A 15,965-nucleotide genomic window follows, 5' to 3' on the forward strand; every position below is an offset into this window, starting at 1 on the left:
AGCAGGACTCAGCCCCGTCCCTGGCAGCCGCATCATTGGATTTGATTGACCACAGCGGGAGCCAATGGCTGCACTGCCATCAAGCTATCCAATCTATCGATCTCAGCTATCTAGCTGAGAGACATTGCGTCCCCTTGGGACAAGTTCTAGGGTTCAGGTAAGTAAAACGGGGGGGACTGGGGGGACGGTCACTGACAGTTTTTTTTCAACTTAATACATAGGATGCATTAAGGTGAAAAAACACCTTTACAACCCCTTTAATTTTACAAATGGAAATTAGAAGCTGATTGGCTACTATGCACATCTTCACCAAATTTTGCACTCCCAGGTTTAGTAAATCAACCACTTTGTGTTGTAGTGTATCCTCTATTACCCTCCATAATAAATAGTAAGGAGCTTACAGATTGTGGTATTGAAAATATAAGGTCAGCATATTCACATACTTCAGCTTTTGGTGTTTTTAGAAGAGCAAAATATACTGATATAAAACAAACACACTACCAGAATTTGAGTGTTAACGATATAGGTCAGGGGCAAAATGAGAAAGCACACTGGCCTCCTGCATCACCTTTGCCGCCACTTTATTTAACAAAATCCAATAAAATACTCACAAGAGTGTTAAAATAACAGATATAATCATCCATTACATTCCATAGACAGGACATCCTCACAATAATATCTTCAGAATTCTCAATGGAAGTACTCCTTCACCATATTGCAATGGGCCGCGTTATCTGATGTGTTTTGGAAGGCAAGCCCACTGCCTCAGAGCTTTAAAGAAAAGGACTTCATAGTTTCATAGTTTCATAGTTAGTAAGGTTGAATAAAGACACCAGTCCATCCAGTTCAACCCGAGTGTCTACAATTGTCCCCATCCCTGTACTTTACACACTCACATTGGTCCCTACCCACAATCCAAGGTCCCCATTCATATACTAGGGCCAATTTTGGACAGAAACCAATTAACCTACCTGCATGTCTTTGGTTTGTGGGAGGAAACCGGAGTACCCGGAGGAAACCCACGCAGGCACAGGGAGAACATGCAAACTCCAGGCAGGGAGTGTCATGGTTGGGATTCGAACCAGCGACCCTTCTTACTGCTAGGTGAGAGTGCTAGCCACTACACCACTGTGCCGCCCTTGATTCTCAAAACACGTAACATGAGTTAGTCCTGTCAATGGGGTGTAATGGAGGATTACATGTCTGTCATTTTACCACTCTTGTGAGTATTTTATTGGATTTTTTCAAATAAAGTGGTGCACTTCCTGTTTTTGTGATTTTGGACCAAATTACACTGAATACAGTGATTCTTGCTGATGGGATGGTCTAGAACACTGTAGCTAGTAGCAAATGAAAAACAACCTTTGTACTTTGTAAACCTGTCAATGCTAACTTTTGCGTCTTACCTGGAGTATACCTTTACATTTGGCTGCTGCTCAGTTATCATTGGATTACAGTATTGTTCTTCGTATGCTAGGTCTTCAGACTTTTCTTCTTGCATGCTTTGAACAAAATTTAACATTGTACCTGTAATTTTAGTAGATTGACATCCATCTTTGAGCTGTTTAAACTTCTAAATAATCTGTAAGGCCTCATGTACACTGCTGCTGGTAAACGGACGTTTAGGAGCAGTTGGGCGTATTGTTCAGCTGCCCCTGAACTCTCCGCTATGTTAAGTAAAGTACATGTACACAGGGTTTATAGTAGTTTCTAGGCAGTTGAGTTTAGAAAAAAAATTTTGGAACGCAAAAAAAAAAAATGCATTCAAGATGTATTATTCAGAGGCATTTGAAAAACCAAACGCGGTAACTTGTAAACATGGTAACTTAGCCGCGTTTTATTTTTCATTTTTGTGTATTTGGAAACAAAAAAATGCTTCTAAGCCAAACGCATCTAAACGTGGCATGTAAACGCAGCAAAACTGACGTTTTAAATGTGGGTTACCATCTGTCAAGTTAAATCATTCAGGAGAGGTTGTAAAAACATCCCGTGTACATGAAGCCTAACTCTGCAGTCTGTTTGGGAATACTGCATGAGGTTCTCTTTCTGTAGGTCCTGTTAGTTTTGTTATGGGTCATTTGGGTTCCAACAAGCAGTGGCATTCATTATTGATTCCCTGAGGGATATTGTATTTCTGTGGTCAGATTTTAGTCTTTTAGGCATCTCAACAAAGGAGGTTTGCAGCACTGGGAGATTATATTTCCTTTACCTTCATTAATGCTACTATAGCCCCCCACCCCCATATTACATGGTGCCAACAATATTTACCACCACTGCCCCCACCTCTCCGTTTAAATAGTGAGGAACCATTAACCAAGCTGACAGCCTCACCCACTTCCTGCTGCTTGTGTAGGTCAGGATCCTAAATACATATCTTGGCAACTATTGAGGACTATGGAGTGGTTGTAGAGAAAGCTCAAGAATCCCACTATACTTTCAAGGAAACGAGCTTCAGCTCAGGTCATACTGAGTGTGGTACATGGTAGTACACTCCTTCAAACATCCAACACAATGTATGAAGAGACAGCCAGCCATTCCCCAGTGCTCCAGAAAATCTGTATAATGTATAATCGACTTCACAGTCGACAATCCTGTCTGATGTATTTGGACCTAGAACTGGTCCTCGGTCATAGCTGATCATTGATCCATTTTTTCCCTTAAAAACAATAAATTTATATCAATTTAGCATTTAGTGGTGTTTAATACAGAAGTGTTTGCATCTTTTTTAGGTACCTATCAATCGAGAGCTGCTAGCTAACTGCATGCCAGTGGAAACCCACCGTTTCAAGTGTATCCTTAACCACTTCAATACAGGGTACATTAACCCCTTACCTGCCCAGGCCAGTTTTCCACTTTCAGTGCTGTCATACCTTAAAATGACAGCGCTTAAATGTACAACACTGTACCCATATGAAATTTGTATCTTTTTTTTTTTTGTTTTAGACAAATAGAGCTTCCTTTTGGTTGCATTTAATCACTACTGTTTTTTTTTTTTTTTTGGCTAAACAAACAAAAAAAGATCAAAAATTTTGAGAAAAAAAACCTTTTCTTTGTTTCTGTTATTTTTCAAATAAGTAATTGGTCTTCTTCACTGATGTGGCTGCACTGATGGGCATTGATATGGCCGCACTGATGGGTACTGATGGGCACTGATGAGGCTGCACTGATGGGCTGCAGTGTAATTTTCCCTGTAACTGTAAAGCCGGTTATCGGCTTTCCTTTCCTCAGACACTGACAGCACTGTGTAAAGAAAATGGCAATAACCTGATTTCTTTTTATGAAGAGGTACTGTAAGTAAAAGCTTGTACAAAGGGGTGGCTGTGGATGTGATATACTTGTATTTTGCAAAAGCATTTGACACTGTTCCCTACACACAGCTAATGTGTAAGGTAAAGTCTACAGGCTTGGAAAGATCAATTTGTAAATGGATAGAAAACTGGCTTAAAGACAGAATTCAAGTAGTGGTTAATGATTCTTACTCTGAATAGTCTAAGGTTATCAGTGGTGTACCCCAAGGTTCAGTGCTGGGACCCCTACTTTTTAATATCTTTATAAATGATATAGGGTCTGGGATTAAAAGTACCATTTTAGTCTTTGCAGATGACACCAAGCTATGCAGTGAAAGAACGTCCTTGCAGGATGTCTCCAAATTACAAGCCGACCTTAATGCACTGTTTAATTGGACAACTGTGTGGCAAATGAGGTTTAATATTGATAAATGTGAAGTTATGCACTTGGGGACTAAGAATATGCATGCATCATACATACCAGGGGGAATACAACTGGGGGAATCCATAGTGGAGAAGGATCCGGGGGTTTTGGTAGATCATAAGCTCAATAATAGCATGCAATGCCAAGCTGTGGTTTCCAAAGCGAGCAAAGTCCTTTCTTGTATTAGGAGAGGTATGAACTCCAGAGAGAGAGATATCATTTTGCCCCTGTACAAATCATTAGTAAGACCTCAACTGGAATATGAAGTTCAGTTTTGGGCACCAGTTCTCAAAAAGGATATCGGGGAACTGGCGAAAGTGCAGAGAAGGGTAACCAAACTGATAAGAGGCATGGAGGAGCTCAGCTATGAGGAAAGATTAGAGGAAATAAAACTATTCTCTCTTGAGAAGCGGAGTTTAAGGGGGAACCTTAAACCTTGGTGAACTTGGTGTTGAATTTTTCACTTTAAGATCATCACAGAGAACAAGGGGGCATTCTTTACATCTAGAGGAAAAAAGATTTCATTTCCAAATATGGAAAGGTTTCTTCACAATAAGAGCTTAAAAATGTGGAATAGACTTCTTCCAGAGGTGATATAGCAGATATCGGGGTTGATTTACTAAAAGTGGAGAGTGCAAAATCTGGTGCAGCTGTGCATTGTAGCTACTGTATTTATCAGCGTATAACATGCACAGGTGTATAAATTTTTGTATTGGCGTATAACACACACACATGCTATTTACACCCGATTTTCACGGTGAAAAAGTGAGTGTTATACGCCAATAAATACAGTAATCAGCTTCTAACTTCCGCTTGTTCAATTAAGCTTTGACGAAAAAACCCTGGAAGTTGATTGGTTACTATGCACAGCTGCACCAGATTTAGCACTCTCCACTTTTAGTAAATAAACCCCATTGTCTTTTGGAGTGACTGCAACGATAATCATATCTTGTTATTGTGTTTTTGTTTTTCTTTAACATGTATCAGATATTGTGGATCCTTACAATGAAATACTAGAGCCAGGTAAGGTTGTACAATGTTAGAACACTAGAGTAATAAAAGTGTTCTTTCTATTGCTCTGCACATTATTCACAAATAACGTGTGTGCAATGTAACAAATTCATTAAGTGCCTGCTCTCCTGCTAAGCTCCAAGTCAATCTAGTTGGAGGTTACACAGAGTTAAAGAGGAAGTAAACTCTCCCACTCTGATGCTTCTTTTCATTTAGTCCATTATAATAAGTAATTATCAAACTATAGCCACTGTAATCCAGCCCAAATCGCATATTACTTACTGTTAAAAGAAGCTTTAAAAAACATGTTTCCAGGGGTTAGGCAGCGTCATCTTAAGTATTGTTTTCCGAGTCCACAGTGGAGTGTATTTCTGCCCTTACATTGAGCACTTCCTGTACTGTTAACCAAGCCTCCTTCTCATTCCAAAATTTCTATGGCAACCCTGCTTCCCTGTTCATAGCTGACTTTTTATTTCATAGTATTTACTAGTGCCGATTGTCTAGTGTTTGCCTTTTTCGGTCTTATCAGCTTCAACTGATAAGACTGCAGTAATGGCCAATCTTACACTCCATGTGATGTCACATAGTCAAATGGTGTGTAGGAGGAAGCTCTGAGTGATTATGCAGCCTCCTGGGATATCAGTGGTGTGCCGTAGGAAGTCCTGATAACAGATAGATAAGCACATAGAGAGTGTGCCGTAAATCAGGGGAGATCTGGGCATGCTCAGTGACGTCATTCTAAAGATCAAAAAGGATTACAACAATACTAAGCAAGTAAGTAGATATCTACAAGCAGTGTTCATTGGGGTTTTTTATGCTGCTTTACATGGAACAAAGTTGTGGGGGAGAGTTTACAACCACTTTAAGGACTCTACTTCTGCCCCCCCAGCAGCGGTCATGCCTAGCAATAGGCTGTTTAGGCACTGCTGCATTGTGAGTAAAAGGGGAGAGAATCACATGCACCCCCCATCCCCTGAAGGTACCAGGGGTACCAGGTATTGAGCATTGCCCCAACAGGTGGTCAGAGCAGCAGTAAAGGTAAGTATAAGCAACAAAAAGCAATCTTTTGAGTTGTCTACCTAGCTCTGCATGGGCAAAGCACAGGTTTACTTTAAAGTTATTGCCCTCAGTTGTGTTTTTATGCCAAAATGTTTATGTAGATGTATTCCACAGCTAACACAGGAACAGTTTATTTGTTCCATAAAGATAACTTAATAATGTCCTTCTGCAACCTTTCTATCATCTATCTTGTTATTCCACACAGTACAGATGATGCTGCAGTTATTTCATATGAATTTGTTAAGGTCTAATGCTGGTAAACACACGGAGACCTTATTTGTCTACGTATTATTCATTATTTCACACATGCCAGAAAAAAAACAAAGTAAATGGTCTGTATAAGAGCTGAAACGCTCAATTTTCTGTTTATTGTGTCTCATTTTCAGAAACATTCAGCCCGGCCTACAGAATGAATGAGGTGCTTGTAAAGTACGGACAGCAATTTACAGCTCATTGGGAAGGAATTATAGGCAGCACACATGTGCCCAGGTTTGTTCTCTATGCAAGATGCATCAATTGTTTTTTAGCGTCGATAAAAGCTAGTCAATTTACTTCATTGTTATCTTTTAATTGTTTTGAGTTGACTGTTGTATTGATGTTTTTACAGTCAATAATGTATAGTCCTCACTGAAATGAAAAGTGACACTAAGACAAGCCAGACATGCTCATTTCAATTTTGAAAGCCACAGTAGAGATTAATAAATGTAAAGCAGTTGTCCAGACAGTTTTGATTTCTTTCTAGTTTTGATTAGTGTAGGGAAGTGGTAGAACCTCTTTCAGACATTTGCTTTTGTCATTGTTGCTACAGGGTACCAATAGGTCTCAAAAATAAAATACCTAGGAATGAAATTATTCTACATTCTATAATCTACAGTGACTTGAAAAAGTAATCGTACCGCTTGACATTTTCCACATTTTGTCATGTTACAACCAAAAACATAAATTTATTTAATTGGGATTTTATGTGATAGACCAAAACAAAGTGGAAGGAAAATTATAAATGGTTTTCCATTTTTTTTTTCAAATAAATATGTGAAAAGTGTGGCATGCATTTGTACTCAGCCCCCTTGTATCAATACTTTGTAGAACCACCTTTCTCTGCAATTACAGCTGCAAGTCTTTTTGGATATGTCTCTACCAGTTTGCACATCTGGAGAGTGAAATTGTTGCCCATTCTTTGCAAAATAGCTCAACGTCTGTCACGGAGCACTGCTCAATCCATCAAAAGAAAGGGTATGGCACAACTGCAAACCTACTAAGACGTGGTCGTCCACTTAAACTGACAGGCCGGACAAAGAGAGCATTAATCAGAGAAGCAGCTAAGAGGCCCATGGTAACTCTGGAGGAGCTGCAGAGATCCACAGCTCAGGTGGGAGAATCTGTCCACAGGACAACTATCAGTTGTGCACTCCACAAATCTGACCTTTATGGAAGAGTGGCAAGAGGAAAGCCATTGTTGAAAGGAAGCCATAAGAAGTCCCATTTGCAGTTTGCAAGAAGCCATTTGGGGGACCCAGCAAACATATGGAATAAATTGCTCTGGTCAGATGAGACCCAAATGTAACCTTTTGGCCTAAAAGCAAAATGCTATGTGTGTTGGAAAACTAACACTGCACATCACCCTGAACACACCATCTCCACCATGGTAGTGGCAGCACCATGTTGTGGGGATGCTTTTCTTCAGCAGGGATAGGGAAGCTGGTCAGAGTTGATGGGAAGATAGATGGAGCTAAATACAGGGCAATCTTAGAAGAAAACCTGTTAGAGTCTGCAAAAGACTTGAGACTGGGATGGAGGTTCACCTTCCAGCAGGACAAAAACCCTAATCATACAGCCAGAGATACAATGGAATGGTTTAGATCATAGCATATTCATGTGTTAGAATGGCCCAGTCAAAGTCCAGACCCAAATCCAATTGAGAATCTGTGGCAAGACTTGAAAATTGTTGTTCACAGACGCTCTCCATCCAATCTAATAGAGCTTTGAGGTATTTTACAAAGAAGAATCGGCAAAAATGTCACTCTCTAGATGTGCAAAGCTGGTAGAGGCATCTCCAAAAAGACTTGCAGCTGTAATGGCAGCGAAAGGTGGTTCTACAAAGTATTAACTATGGGGGGCTGAATACAAATGTGTGCCAAACATATATTTATTTGTAAAAAAAATTAAAAAAACTTTTATCATTTTCCTCCCATTTCACAATTATGTGGCACTTTGTGTTGGTCTATCACATAAAATCCCAATAAAATACATTTACGTTTTTGGTTGTAACATGACAAAATGTGGAAAATTTCAAGAGGTATGAATACTTTTTCAAGGCACTGTATGCATTCTCTACACATTTAAAATATGTTTATGTTGCCCTCTATGTCCCTATTAGAAGCATTTCCCTTCACTTCCTGACATGATGACCGGTAACGCTAAGTCTCCCCAATGGGTAAACAACACTAGAAAAACAATGCTTTGGTTGGAGTTCCATTGGAATAGTTGCAATTAATAAAAATCAGAGCATGTCTAGGGAAAGATTAATACTAACTCCACTTAGCAAATAAGGTTCGCTGTTAACGATGTGTCCACTATTAGATCAAATTGCATTTTCCACAACAGGCTTTTGGAATGGTACAAGTCAAAACTTAACGAAAAGGAGGCTTGGGACTTTAAATGAGGCTATTGACTTGTTGAGGTTTAATTGTTGACACATTTTATTGGCATGGATGGATGCTGGAATACAGAACAATGGTACAAAACATGTATAAAAGTAATTTTCATATATATATATATATATATATATATATATATATATACATATATATATATATACATGCACACATACTCGTACTCTGTACCCAGTACTGGCAATCCTGTCCTTTCCTGCTATGTTTAGGTTAACATTAAATTATGCTATGTGTCTCATATAAAGTCCCAAATGCCCCCCTTATTCTACAAGTCAGAAGTTGTTGGGAGTTTTATCAATAACGCCATACATAACCAAATATGTACCTCTGTATTTGAAATGTTTTAGTTTGTGGTTTGCATTATTCTATTTGAGATATATATATATATATATATATATATATATATATATACACACACATATATATTTTTTTTAATAGTAGATTAAAGAAGGCACTACATTTTAGGGTGTAAATGTCTAATAATGTGCTATAAATTTTTTTTTAGTGCTATAGAATTTAGTAAAACAAATATATTTATGATCAAATTGCAGCCCAAACGCACAAATCCAAGATACCGCTCACAGATTCTGGGCCGTATTCACTTCAGTAATGGGTGCTAGTTACCCTTGGGATCTATCACTCATGCACTTGCAAACACTTGAGAGAAACATAAAGCCACACAGAAGTGATTTGTCTAGAAACAATTGTGACATTCCACCCATGACCTCTTCCCTGACAAGTTCTGCCCCCTACTCGGGCTTAATTGTAGCGCTTTGGTGTGTAACTTCACATTTTTCCTTTTGAAATATTAGTTATTGGGCAAAATGGGAAACTATTGGGCAGTATGGGGGCAGGTTTTAGTATATTCAGCTACCCTCTTGTCCATAAACAAATTCAAGTACCAGTTAGAATGTTAATCAATGTGGAATATAAGTAATTAACAACTTGAACACATAGACAGTAACTTATACATTAACAACTGCTCAAATACTGTGTTGCATTGTTAAAGGTTTGCACAGCAATTATCTTACATTTTGTTTCCTTCTACTAAACCTTATCAATATTGTCGAAAAAATTAGGAAAACCTCTCTTAGGCCAAAATGGCTGTTTAAATTCACTATATAGCCAAAAGCTTGTGGACACTTGACCATCACACCTACATCAGCTTGTTGGATATCCCATGATAAAACCATGGGCATTATTATGGACTAATTCCCTCTCCCCTTTGCAGCCATAACAGCCTCCGCCCATTTGAGAAGGTTTTCCAGAAGATTTTGGAGTGTGAGTCTGTGAAAATTTGTGCCCAGTTAGCCAAAAGAGCATTTATGGGGTCAGGTGTTGGGGAAGGGATACCTGGTTTGCAAACAGTGTTCGTATAAAAGTATTACTAAAGGCAAAACTTATTTTTTTAGTTTTGGGTGGAATGGAGATGGATTAGAACACCTATTAGGTGTTTATTTCTGTCTGTATCCCTGTAAGGCCGCGTACACACGGGCGGACTGTTCGCTCAACTTTGTCCGCTGAACAGTGTTTCAGCGGACAGTCCGCCCGTGTGTGGGCTTTCAGCGGACAGTTTCAGCGGACAGTTTGACGGACAAAGTCTTTCGGAAATTCCGAAAAACTGTCCGCTGAAACTTGGTTTGAGCGAACAGTCCGCCCGTGTGTAGGCTACTTTCGAAATGAGAAAACTGTTCCCGCTCGGAGGGAAGTCTGCTCATTTCGAGCGCGTGTCAAGGTAGGCGGGGCCCGCGACGGAGACGTCGCGGGCTCCGCCACCTGGAATGGACTTAAAGGGGAACCCCAACGCCGAAAAAATCGGCGTGGGGGTCCCCCCAAAGTCCACAACAGACCCTTGTCCGAGCACGCTACCCGGCCGGCCAGGAAAGGGGGGCGAGCGAGCGCGCCCCCCCTCCTGAGCCGTACCAGGCCGCGTGCCCTCAACATGGGGGGTGCCTTGGGGAAGGGGGGGCCGCGCGGCCCCCCCACCCCAAAGCACCTTGTCCCCATGTTGATGAGGATAAGGGCCTCTTCCCGACAACCCTGGCCGTTGGTTGTCGGGGTCTGCGGGCGGGGGGCTTATCGGAATCCGAGAGCCCCCTTTAATAAGGGGGCCCCGGATACCGGCCCCCCCACCCTATGTGAATGAGTATGGGGTACAATGTACCCCTACCCATTCACCTGTAAAATAAAAGTACCCCAAAAAAAAACACAACACACGAGAAAAAATATTTTATTGCACAGCTCCGGGGGTCTTCCGTCTTCGGGGGTCTTCTCGCCGGACTCCTCCGCTATCTTCGTGTAGCTCTTTTGCTAGCGGAGGAGTCCGGCTTTCTTCCTCCCCGCCGCCAGCCTCTTCTCCCGACTTCGGGGGTCTTGTCCCCCTCTTCGGTTCTTCTGCCGGGCCACCGCGCCTTCTTGTAGCTCTTTTGCAGGCGGTGGCCCGGTCTTCTGTCGCCGCTGTCGCCGTCGCCGCCTTCCGTTCTTCTTCTTCTTCTTGTTCTTCTTCTTCTTCTCCAGGAGATGTTGACACGACGCTCTCTCCGGCCGGAATGCCAGAGCCGCCCTGCGCTGCCACTTATATAGTGACAATGGGGCGGTGTCACATGGTATATGTCACATGGGTTGGTCACATGGGTTGATGTCACATGGTGACCCCGCCCCCTTACGATGTCATAGTCCCCATGTGACATCAACCCATGTGACCAACCCATGTGACATATACCATGTGACACCGCCCCATTGGCACTATATAAGTGGCAGCACAGCGCGGCTCTGGCATTCCGGCCGGAGAGAGCGACGTGTCAACATCTCCTGGAGAAGAAGAAGAAGAAGAAGAAGAACGGAAGGCGGCGACAGAAGACCGGGCCACCGCCTCTAAAAGAGCTAGAAGAAGGCGCGGTGGCCCGGCAGAAGAACCGAAGAGGGGGACAAGACCCCCGAAGTCGGAAGAAGAGGCCGGCGGCGGGGAGGAAGAAAGCCGGACTCCTCCGCTAGCAAAAGAGCTACAAGAAGATAGCGGAGGAGTCCGGAGAAGACCCCCGAAGACGGAAGACCCCCGGAGCTGTGCAATAAAATATTTTAACCCTGTGTTGTGTTTTTTTTTTGTACTTTTTTTCACAGGTGAATGGGTAGGGGTACATTGTACCCCATACTCATTCACATAGGGTGGGGGGCCGGTATCCGGGGGCCCCCTTATTAAAGGGGGCTCCCGGATTCCGATAAGCCCCCCGCCCGCAGACCCCGACAACCAACGGCCAGGGTTGTCGGGAAGAGGCCCTTGTCCTCATCAACATGGGGACAAGGTGCTTTGGGGTGGGGGGGCCGCGCGGCCCCCCCTTCCCCAAGGCACCCCCCATGTTGAGGGCACGCGGCCTGGTACGGCTCAGGGGGGGGCGCGCTCGCTCGCCCCCCCTTTCCTGGCCGGCCGGGTAGCGTGCTCGGACAAGGGTCTGTTGTGGACTTTGGGGGAACCCCCACGCCGATTTTTTTCGGCGTTGGGTGTCCCTTTAAGTCCATTCCAGGCGGCGGTGCCCGCGACGTCTCCTTCGCGGGCCCCGCCTACCTGTACACGCGCTCAAAATGGGCGGACTTGCCTCCGCCTTACGTGGGCGAGTCCGTTCATTTCAAAAGTTGAGCGAACTGTTTGGCAAACAGTTCGCTGAAACAGTCCGCTCGTGTGTGGGCAAGTCCGCTCATGCAAATTTTGAGCGGACTGTTGCGGCAACTGTTTGACGAACAAAGTTTCAGCGAACAGTCCCCGCGTGTGTACGCGGCCTAAGGGAGATTCAATCTCTGTTTGCCCTGTTTGCCATTATCAATGAAAGTAAAAATGTAAGAAAATTCTAAATATTGGGTTGTCCCTAAAAAAGTAATAGAAGGGAAATCTTCCAATGGGGACACTAGTTCTGGTGAACTGGGAGGCCCCAAAGGATTCCCTTAATTTGCAGAGATTTCCTTTCACTACCTGTTTTGACTCTGAGACGGGACACAGATGACAAAAAAAAAATTTGAACGGGTTAGAACCCTCCCTTAATCTATCCAAAATGATAAAAAATATTTGCCTATAGTTCTACTTTAATCCCAAAGTGTTTGAATGGGTTGAAGTCAGGGCTCTATGCACACCACTCAAGTGCCCCACACTAAACTTGTCAATCCATGTAATTTATGGAGCTGGCTTTGTGCACAGGGACACAGTCATGCTAGAAAACGCCTTCCCCAAACTGGTGCCACAAGCACACAATTCTAAAAATGCATATGTATGGTGTAACATTAACTAGAAACAACTTAACTCAATAATTTGCAAGGGTTTGAGCAAATGTTTATCTATTTTGGTTAGCAGGTTGCTCTTTACTGCAAAATGTGAACAGTATGGGGGAAATTCATAAAGGGGAGTCACAGACATCCTTTAGATATCTGTCAGGCTGCTGCAATGAAACTGTTGGTGCTTGTGCCCAATTCTTGAACCTGTTGGAGCCCAGCACTGAAGGCTAAGAATCCTTACTGGACCTCTGTACACCAACTGCTCAAGGCTGGTCTTAAAGTGGTTGTAAACCTTTTTTTTTTAACTTTATGCTACAGGTAAGCCTATATTAACGCTTACCTGTAGCTAACCAGGAGATCTCCTAAACATGCACGGTTTAGAAGATATCCCCTGTTCCCTGCATGTGCCGATGACATCGGCACATGCATACTAGAGCAAACTGACGCAATGGCACCTATGTGCCGCTGCATCAGTCTGCATGCCGTTACCGGCGTCTCCCGCACGCATTCACGGGAATAACGTAATACCCGGAAGTAACTCCGGGGCAACATGTCGGCGGCCTGGAGGGGGAGATGAGGTCGGCTTCGGGGGCTTTAATCTGAGATAAGTAATACATAATTAGCTAGTATGCTATGCATACTAGCCCATTATGCTTTTGTCTTACAGGTTGACTTTTTGTTTTTTTTAAAGGGTTTACAGAGGGTTTACTTCCTCTTTTAATTTGTTTGCTAATCTGTGAATTGGCAATAATTCTTTAAGAATCTTGCACTGCCATAGTGGTAGGTTCTTAAAGTGGCAGTAGTTAGAATTATCTGATTTTGGCACACGTGTCGGCAATGATACTAATGTCCCATACACAGGATTGGAAATTTGGCCAGCAAAAGACCGGTGAGTGCTTTTGATTGGAAAATGCAACTGTGTGTATGCTCCATCTGACTTTTGCTGGATAAATTCCTGCCAGGAGAAAATTGAGAGCAGATTCTCTATTTTTCGGTTGGAAAAAGTTCAGATCAGAAATTCTGACCGCCTGTAGCAATTCCGATGCGCAAAATTCCTACAAATGCTCGGAAACAATTGACGCATGCTCAGAAGCATTGAACTTAATTTTCTCGGCTCGACGTAGTGTTGTACGTCACTGCGTTCTTGACGGTCGAAAGTTCAGAGAACTTTTGTGTGACCGTGTGTATACAAGGCAAGCTTGAGTGGAATTCCATTAGAAAACCATCAAAGTTTTTTCTGACAGAATTTCTGATCGTGTGTATGGGGCATCAGACTGTGCTTTCCTGAAATAGGTGCAGGTAGTTCTAATAGAAACTTTGCTTTATTGAATTCCCCAGATTGTCTTAAATTGTGGACTGTTGTGGAAATTTTTGCATACATATTGTGGGTATTAAAGCGGGACTCCGCCGTTTTTTTTTTTTTTTTTAAAGCCAGCAGCTACAAATACTGCAGCTGCTGACTTTTAAAATAATGACACTTACCCGCCCAGCGTGCCCGCGATGTCGGCACCCGAAGCTGATCTCTCGATTGTCTCTCGGGTGCTGCCGCCGCCATCTTGGGTATGGGAATCAGGAATTGGAGCCTTGCAGCTTCATTTCCCGGTTCCCTACTGCGCATGCGCGAGTTGCGCTGTGCAATAAGGATGGTCCCCGCTATCTCTGGGATCTGTGTGTTTCCCAGCAGGCAGCGGGGGACCTTTGGAAAGGGGTGTAGATTCTGTGGAAAGGGGCGTAGCTTCTGCAGAATCTACGCCGGAAGTGGGTGCAGATACCTGTACTGTACAGGTACCTGCACCCCCCCTCCCCCCTGAAAGGTGCCAATTGTGGCGCCGGAGGGGGGGAGGATTCCAATGAGCGGAAGCTCCACTTTAGGGTGGACCTCCGCTTTAATAATACAACATTTCTGTAAAGTTAGCTTGTATTTGGGCCTATTGACTATTTAAAAATATTCATGCTTCCGAAATAAAACTACTAAAAAGATGACTCTTTTTTTTATCAGCCATGCAGAGTGGGAAAATCTCATGACCAGTTGCGGTGCATTCATTTTCTATGGCGCAGAGAAATTTCTGTCTCATGTAATGCTGGATAAAATTCTTGTCATGGATTTTACAGGTGAGCATAAAATAACTTTCTAATCTTTACACAAGTCATTGTCAGGGGATCCATACACATCCCTAAATACACAATAAGCATTTATTTTCATAACATATACTTTAATATCAGTGGTGAATTTATTATATCATTATAAATTGTGCTCAAAAGTAACTTCTGAAGCTCTGAACTGAATTGATAATTATACGGCAAACAACTGCTTATTTAAAATTTTATAAAATGATAACAGTAATTTCTGTAATGGGGACAGAGACAGTAATACAAATCTTCTAATCCCTCTCCACTCTATTCAGAAATAACTTTAGTTATACTTTAACCTACTGTAAATTAGAGCTGCACAATTAATCATCAAGAATCGTTATCGCAATCTTGAAGTGTTTCACAATTCTTTCTGTGCAAAGAATTCTCTCTGCTCTTCTGAAGCCACAGCAGTCAAAATAAAGGAAGAGAAAAACTGGGCAGTCTGCCAAGAATCAAAACATTCTTTATCAGTTGAACTTAAGTATAAACATTGTAACAATTTGTCAATGGAATAGACTTTGTGTGTAAGTGAAAAAAGTTTAACTACTTAAACACTAAACCTTTTTCTGACATTTGTTGGTTTCAAGTAAAAAAAAAAAAAAAAAAAAGTTTTTTTTGGAAAAAATTACTTTAATGAATAAAATAAAAATAACCAGTAAAGTTAGCCCATTTTTTTTTAATAAAGTGTGTATAATGTGAAAGATTTTACGTTGCGAGAATCGTGAGAAAATTATTTTTATTCTAAGCAAAAAAATCGTGATTCTCATTTTGGCCAGAATCATGCAGCTCTACTGTAAATGTTTTACAATTAATGGAAGTTAGTAGGTAAAGAGCTTGTTTTGGTTACAAAATCTATTGTGTTTTTTTTTCTTTTTTTTTTTTTAGATTATCCTAAATTTGACCTGCAAATCATAAATGGGTATACATATGACAACAGATTTTCAGCAATGATTTATAGCCAAAATTTTACAGTAATTGTAAAAAGGATATCAGGATAGCAAATATAGGTTTTACGTTATCTTAGCCCTTGTACACACAGTCAGACATTCCGACGGAAAATGTCCGATCGGACCGTGTTCTCGGATAATCCAACCGTGTGTGGGCTCCATCGGACTGTTT

General features: G+C 42.0%; 1 protein-coding gene across 2 annotated transcripts in view; it reads left to right on the top strand.

The window, feature by feature from the left end:
• Window positions 1-15,965, top strand: part of CFAP46 (cilia and flagella associated protein 46) — a 328,406-nt gene that overhangs the window by 297,096 nt on the left and 15,345 nt on the right. For both annotated transcript variants that reach the window (XM_077455243.1, XM_077455242.1), the window contains 4 exons: window positions 2,730-2,790; window positions 4,699-4,734; window positions 6,168-6,270; window positions 14,713-14,825. In XM_077455243.1, the coding sequence (XP_077311369.1) occupies window positions 2,730-2,790; window positions 4,699-4,734; window positions 6,168-6,270; window positions 14,713-14,825 (313 nt within the window). The remainder of the gene's footprint in view (window positions 1-2,729; window positions 2,791-4,698; window positions 4,735-6,167; window positions 6,271-14,712; window positions 14,826-15,965) is intronic.

This window comes from Lithobates pipiens, unplaced genomic scaffold (genome assembly GCF_037356315.1).
Source record: "Lithobates pipiens isolate NorthernLeopardFrog02 unplaced genomic scaffold, aLitPip1_a1.2 Scaffold_25, whole genome shotgun sequence".
In the NCBI taxonomy this organism is placed as follows: domain Eukaryota; kingdom Metazoa; phylum Chordata; class Amphibia; order Anura; family Ranidae; genus Lithobates; species Lithobates pipiens.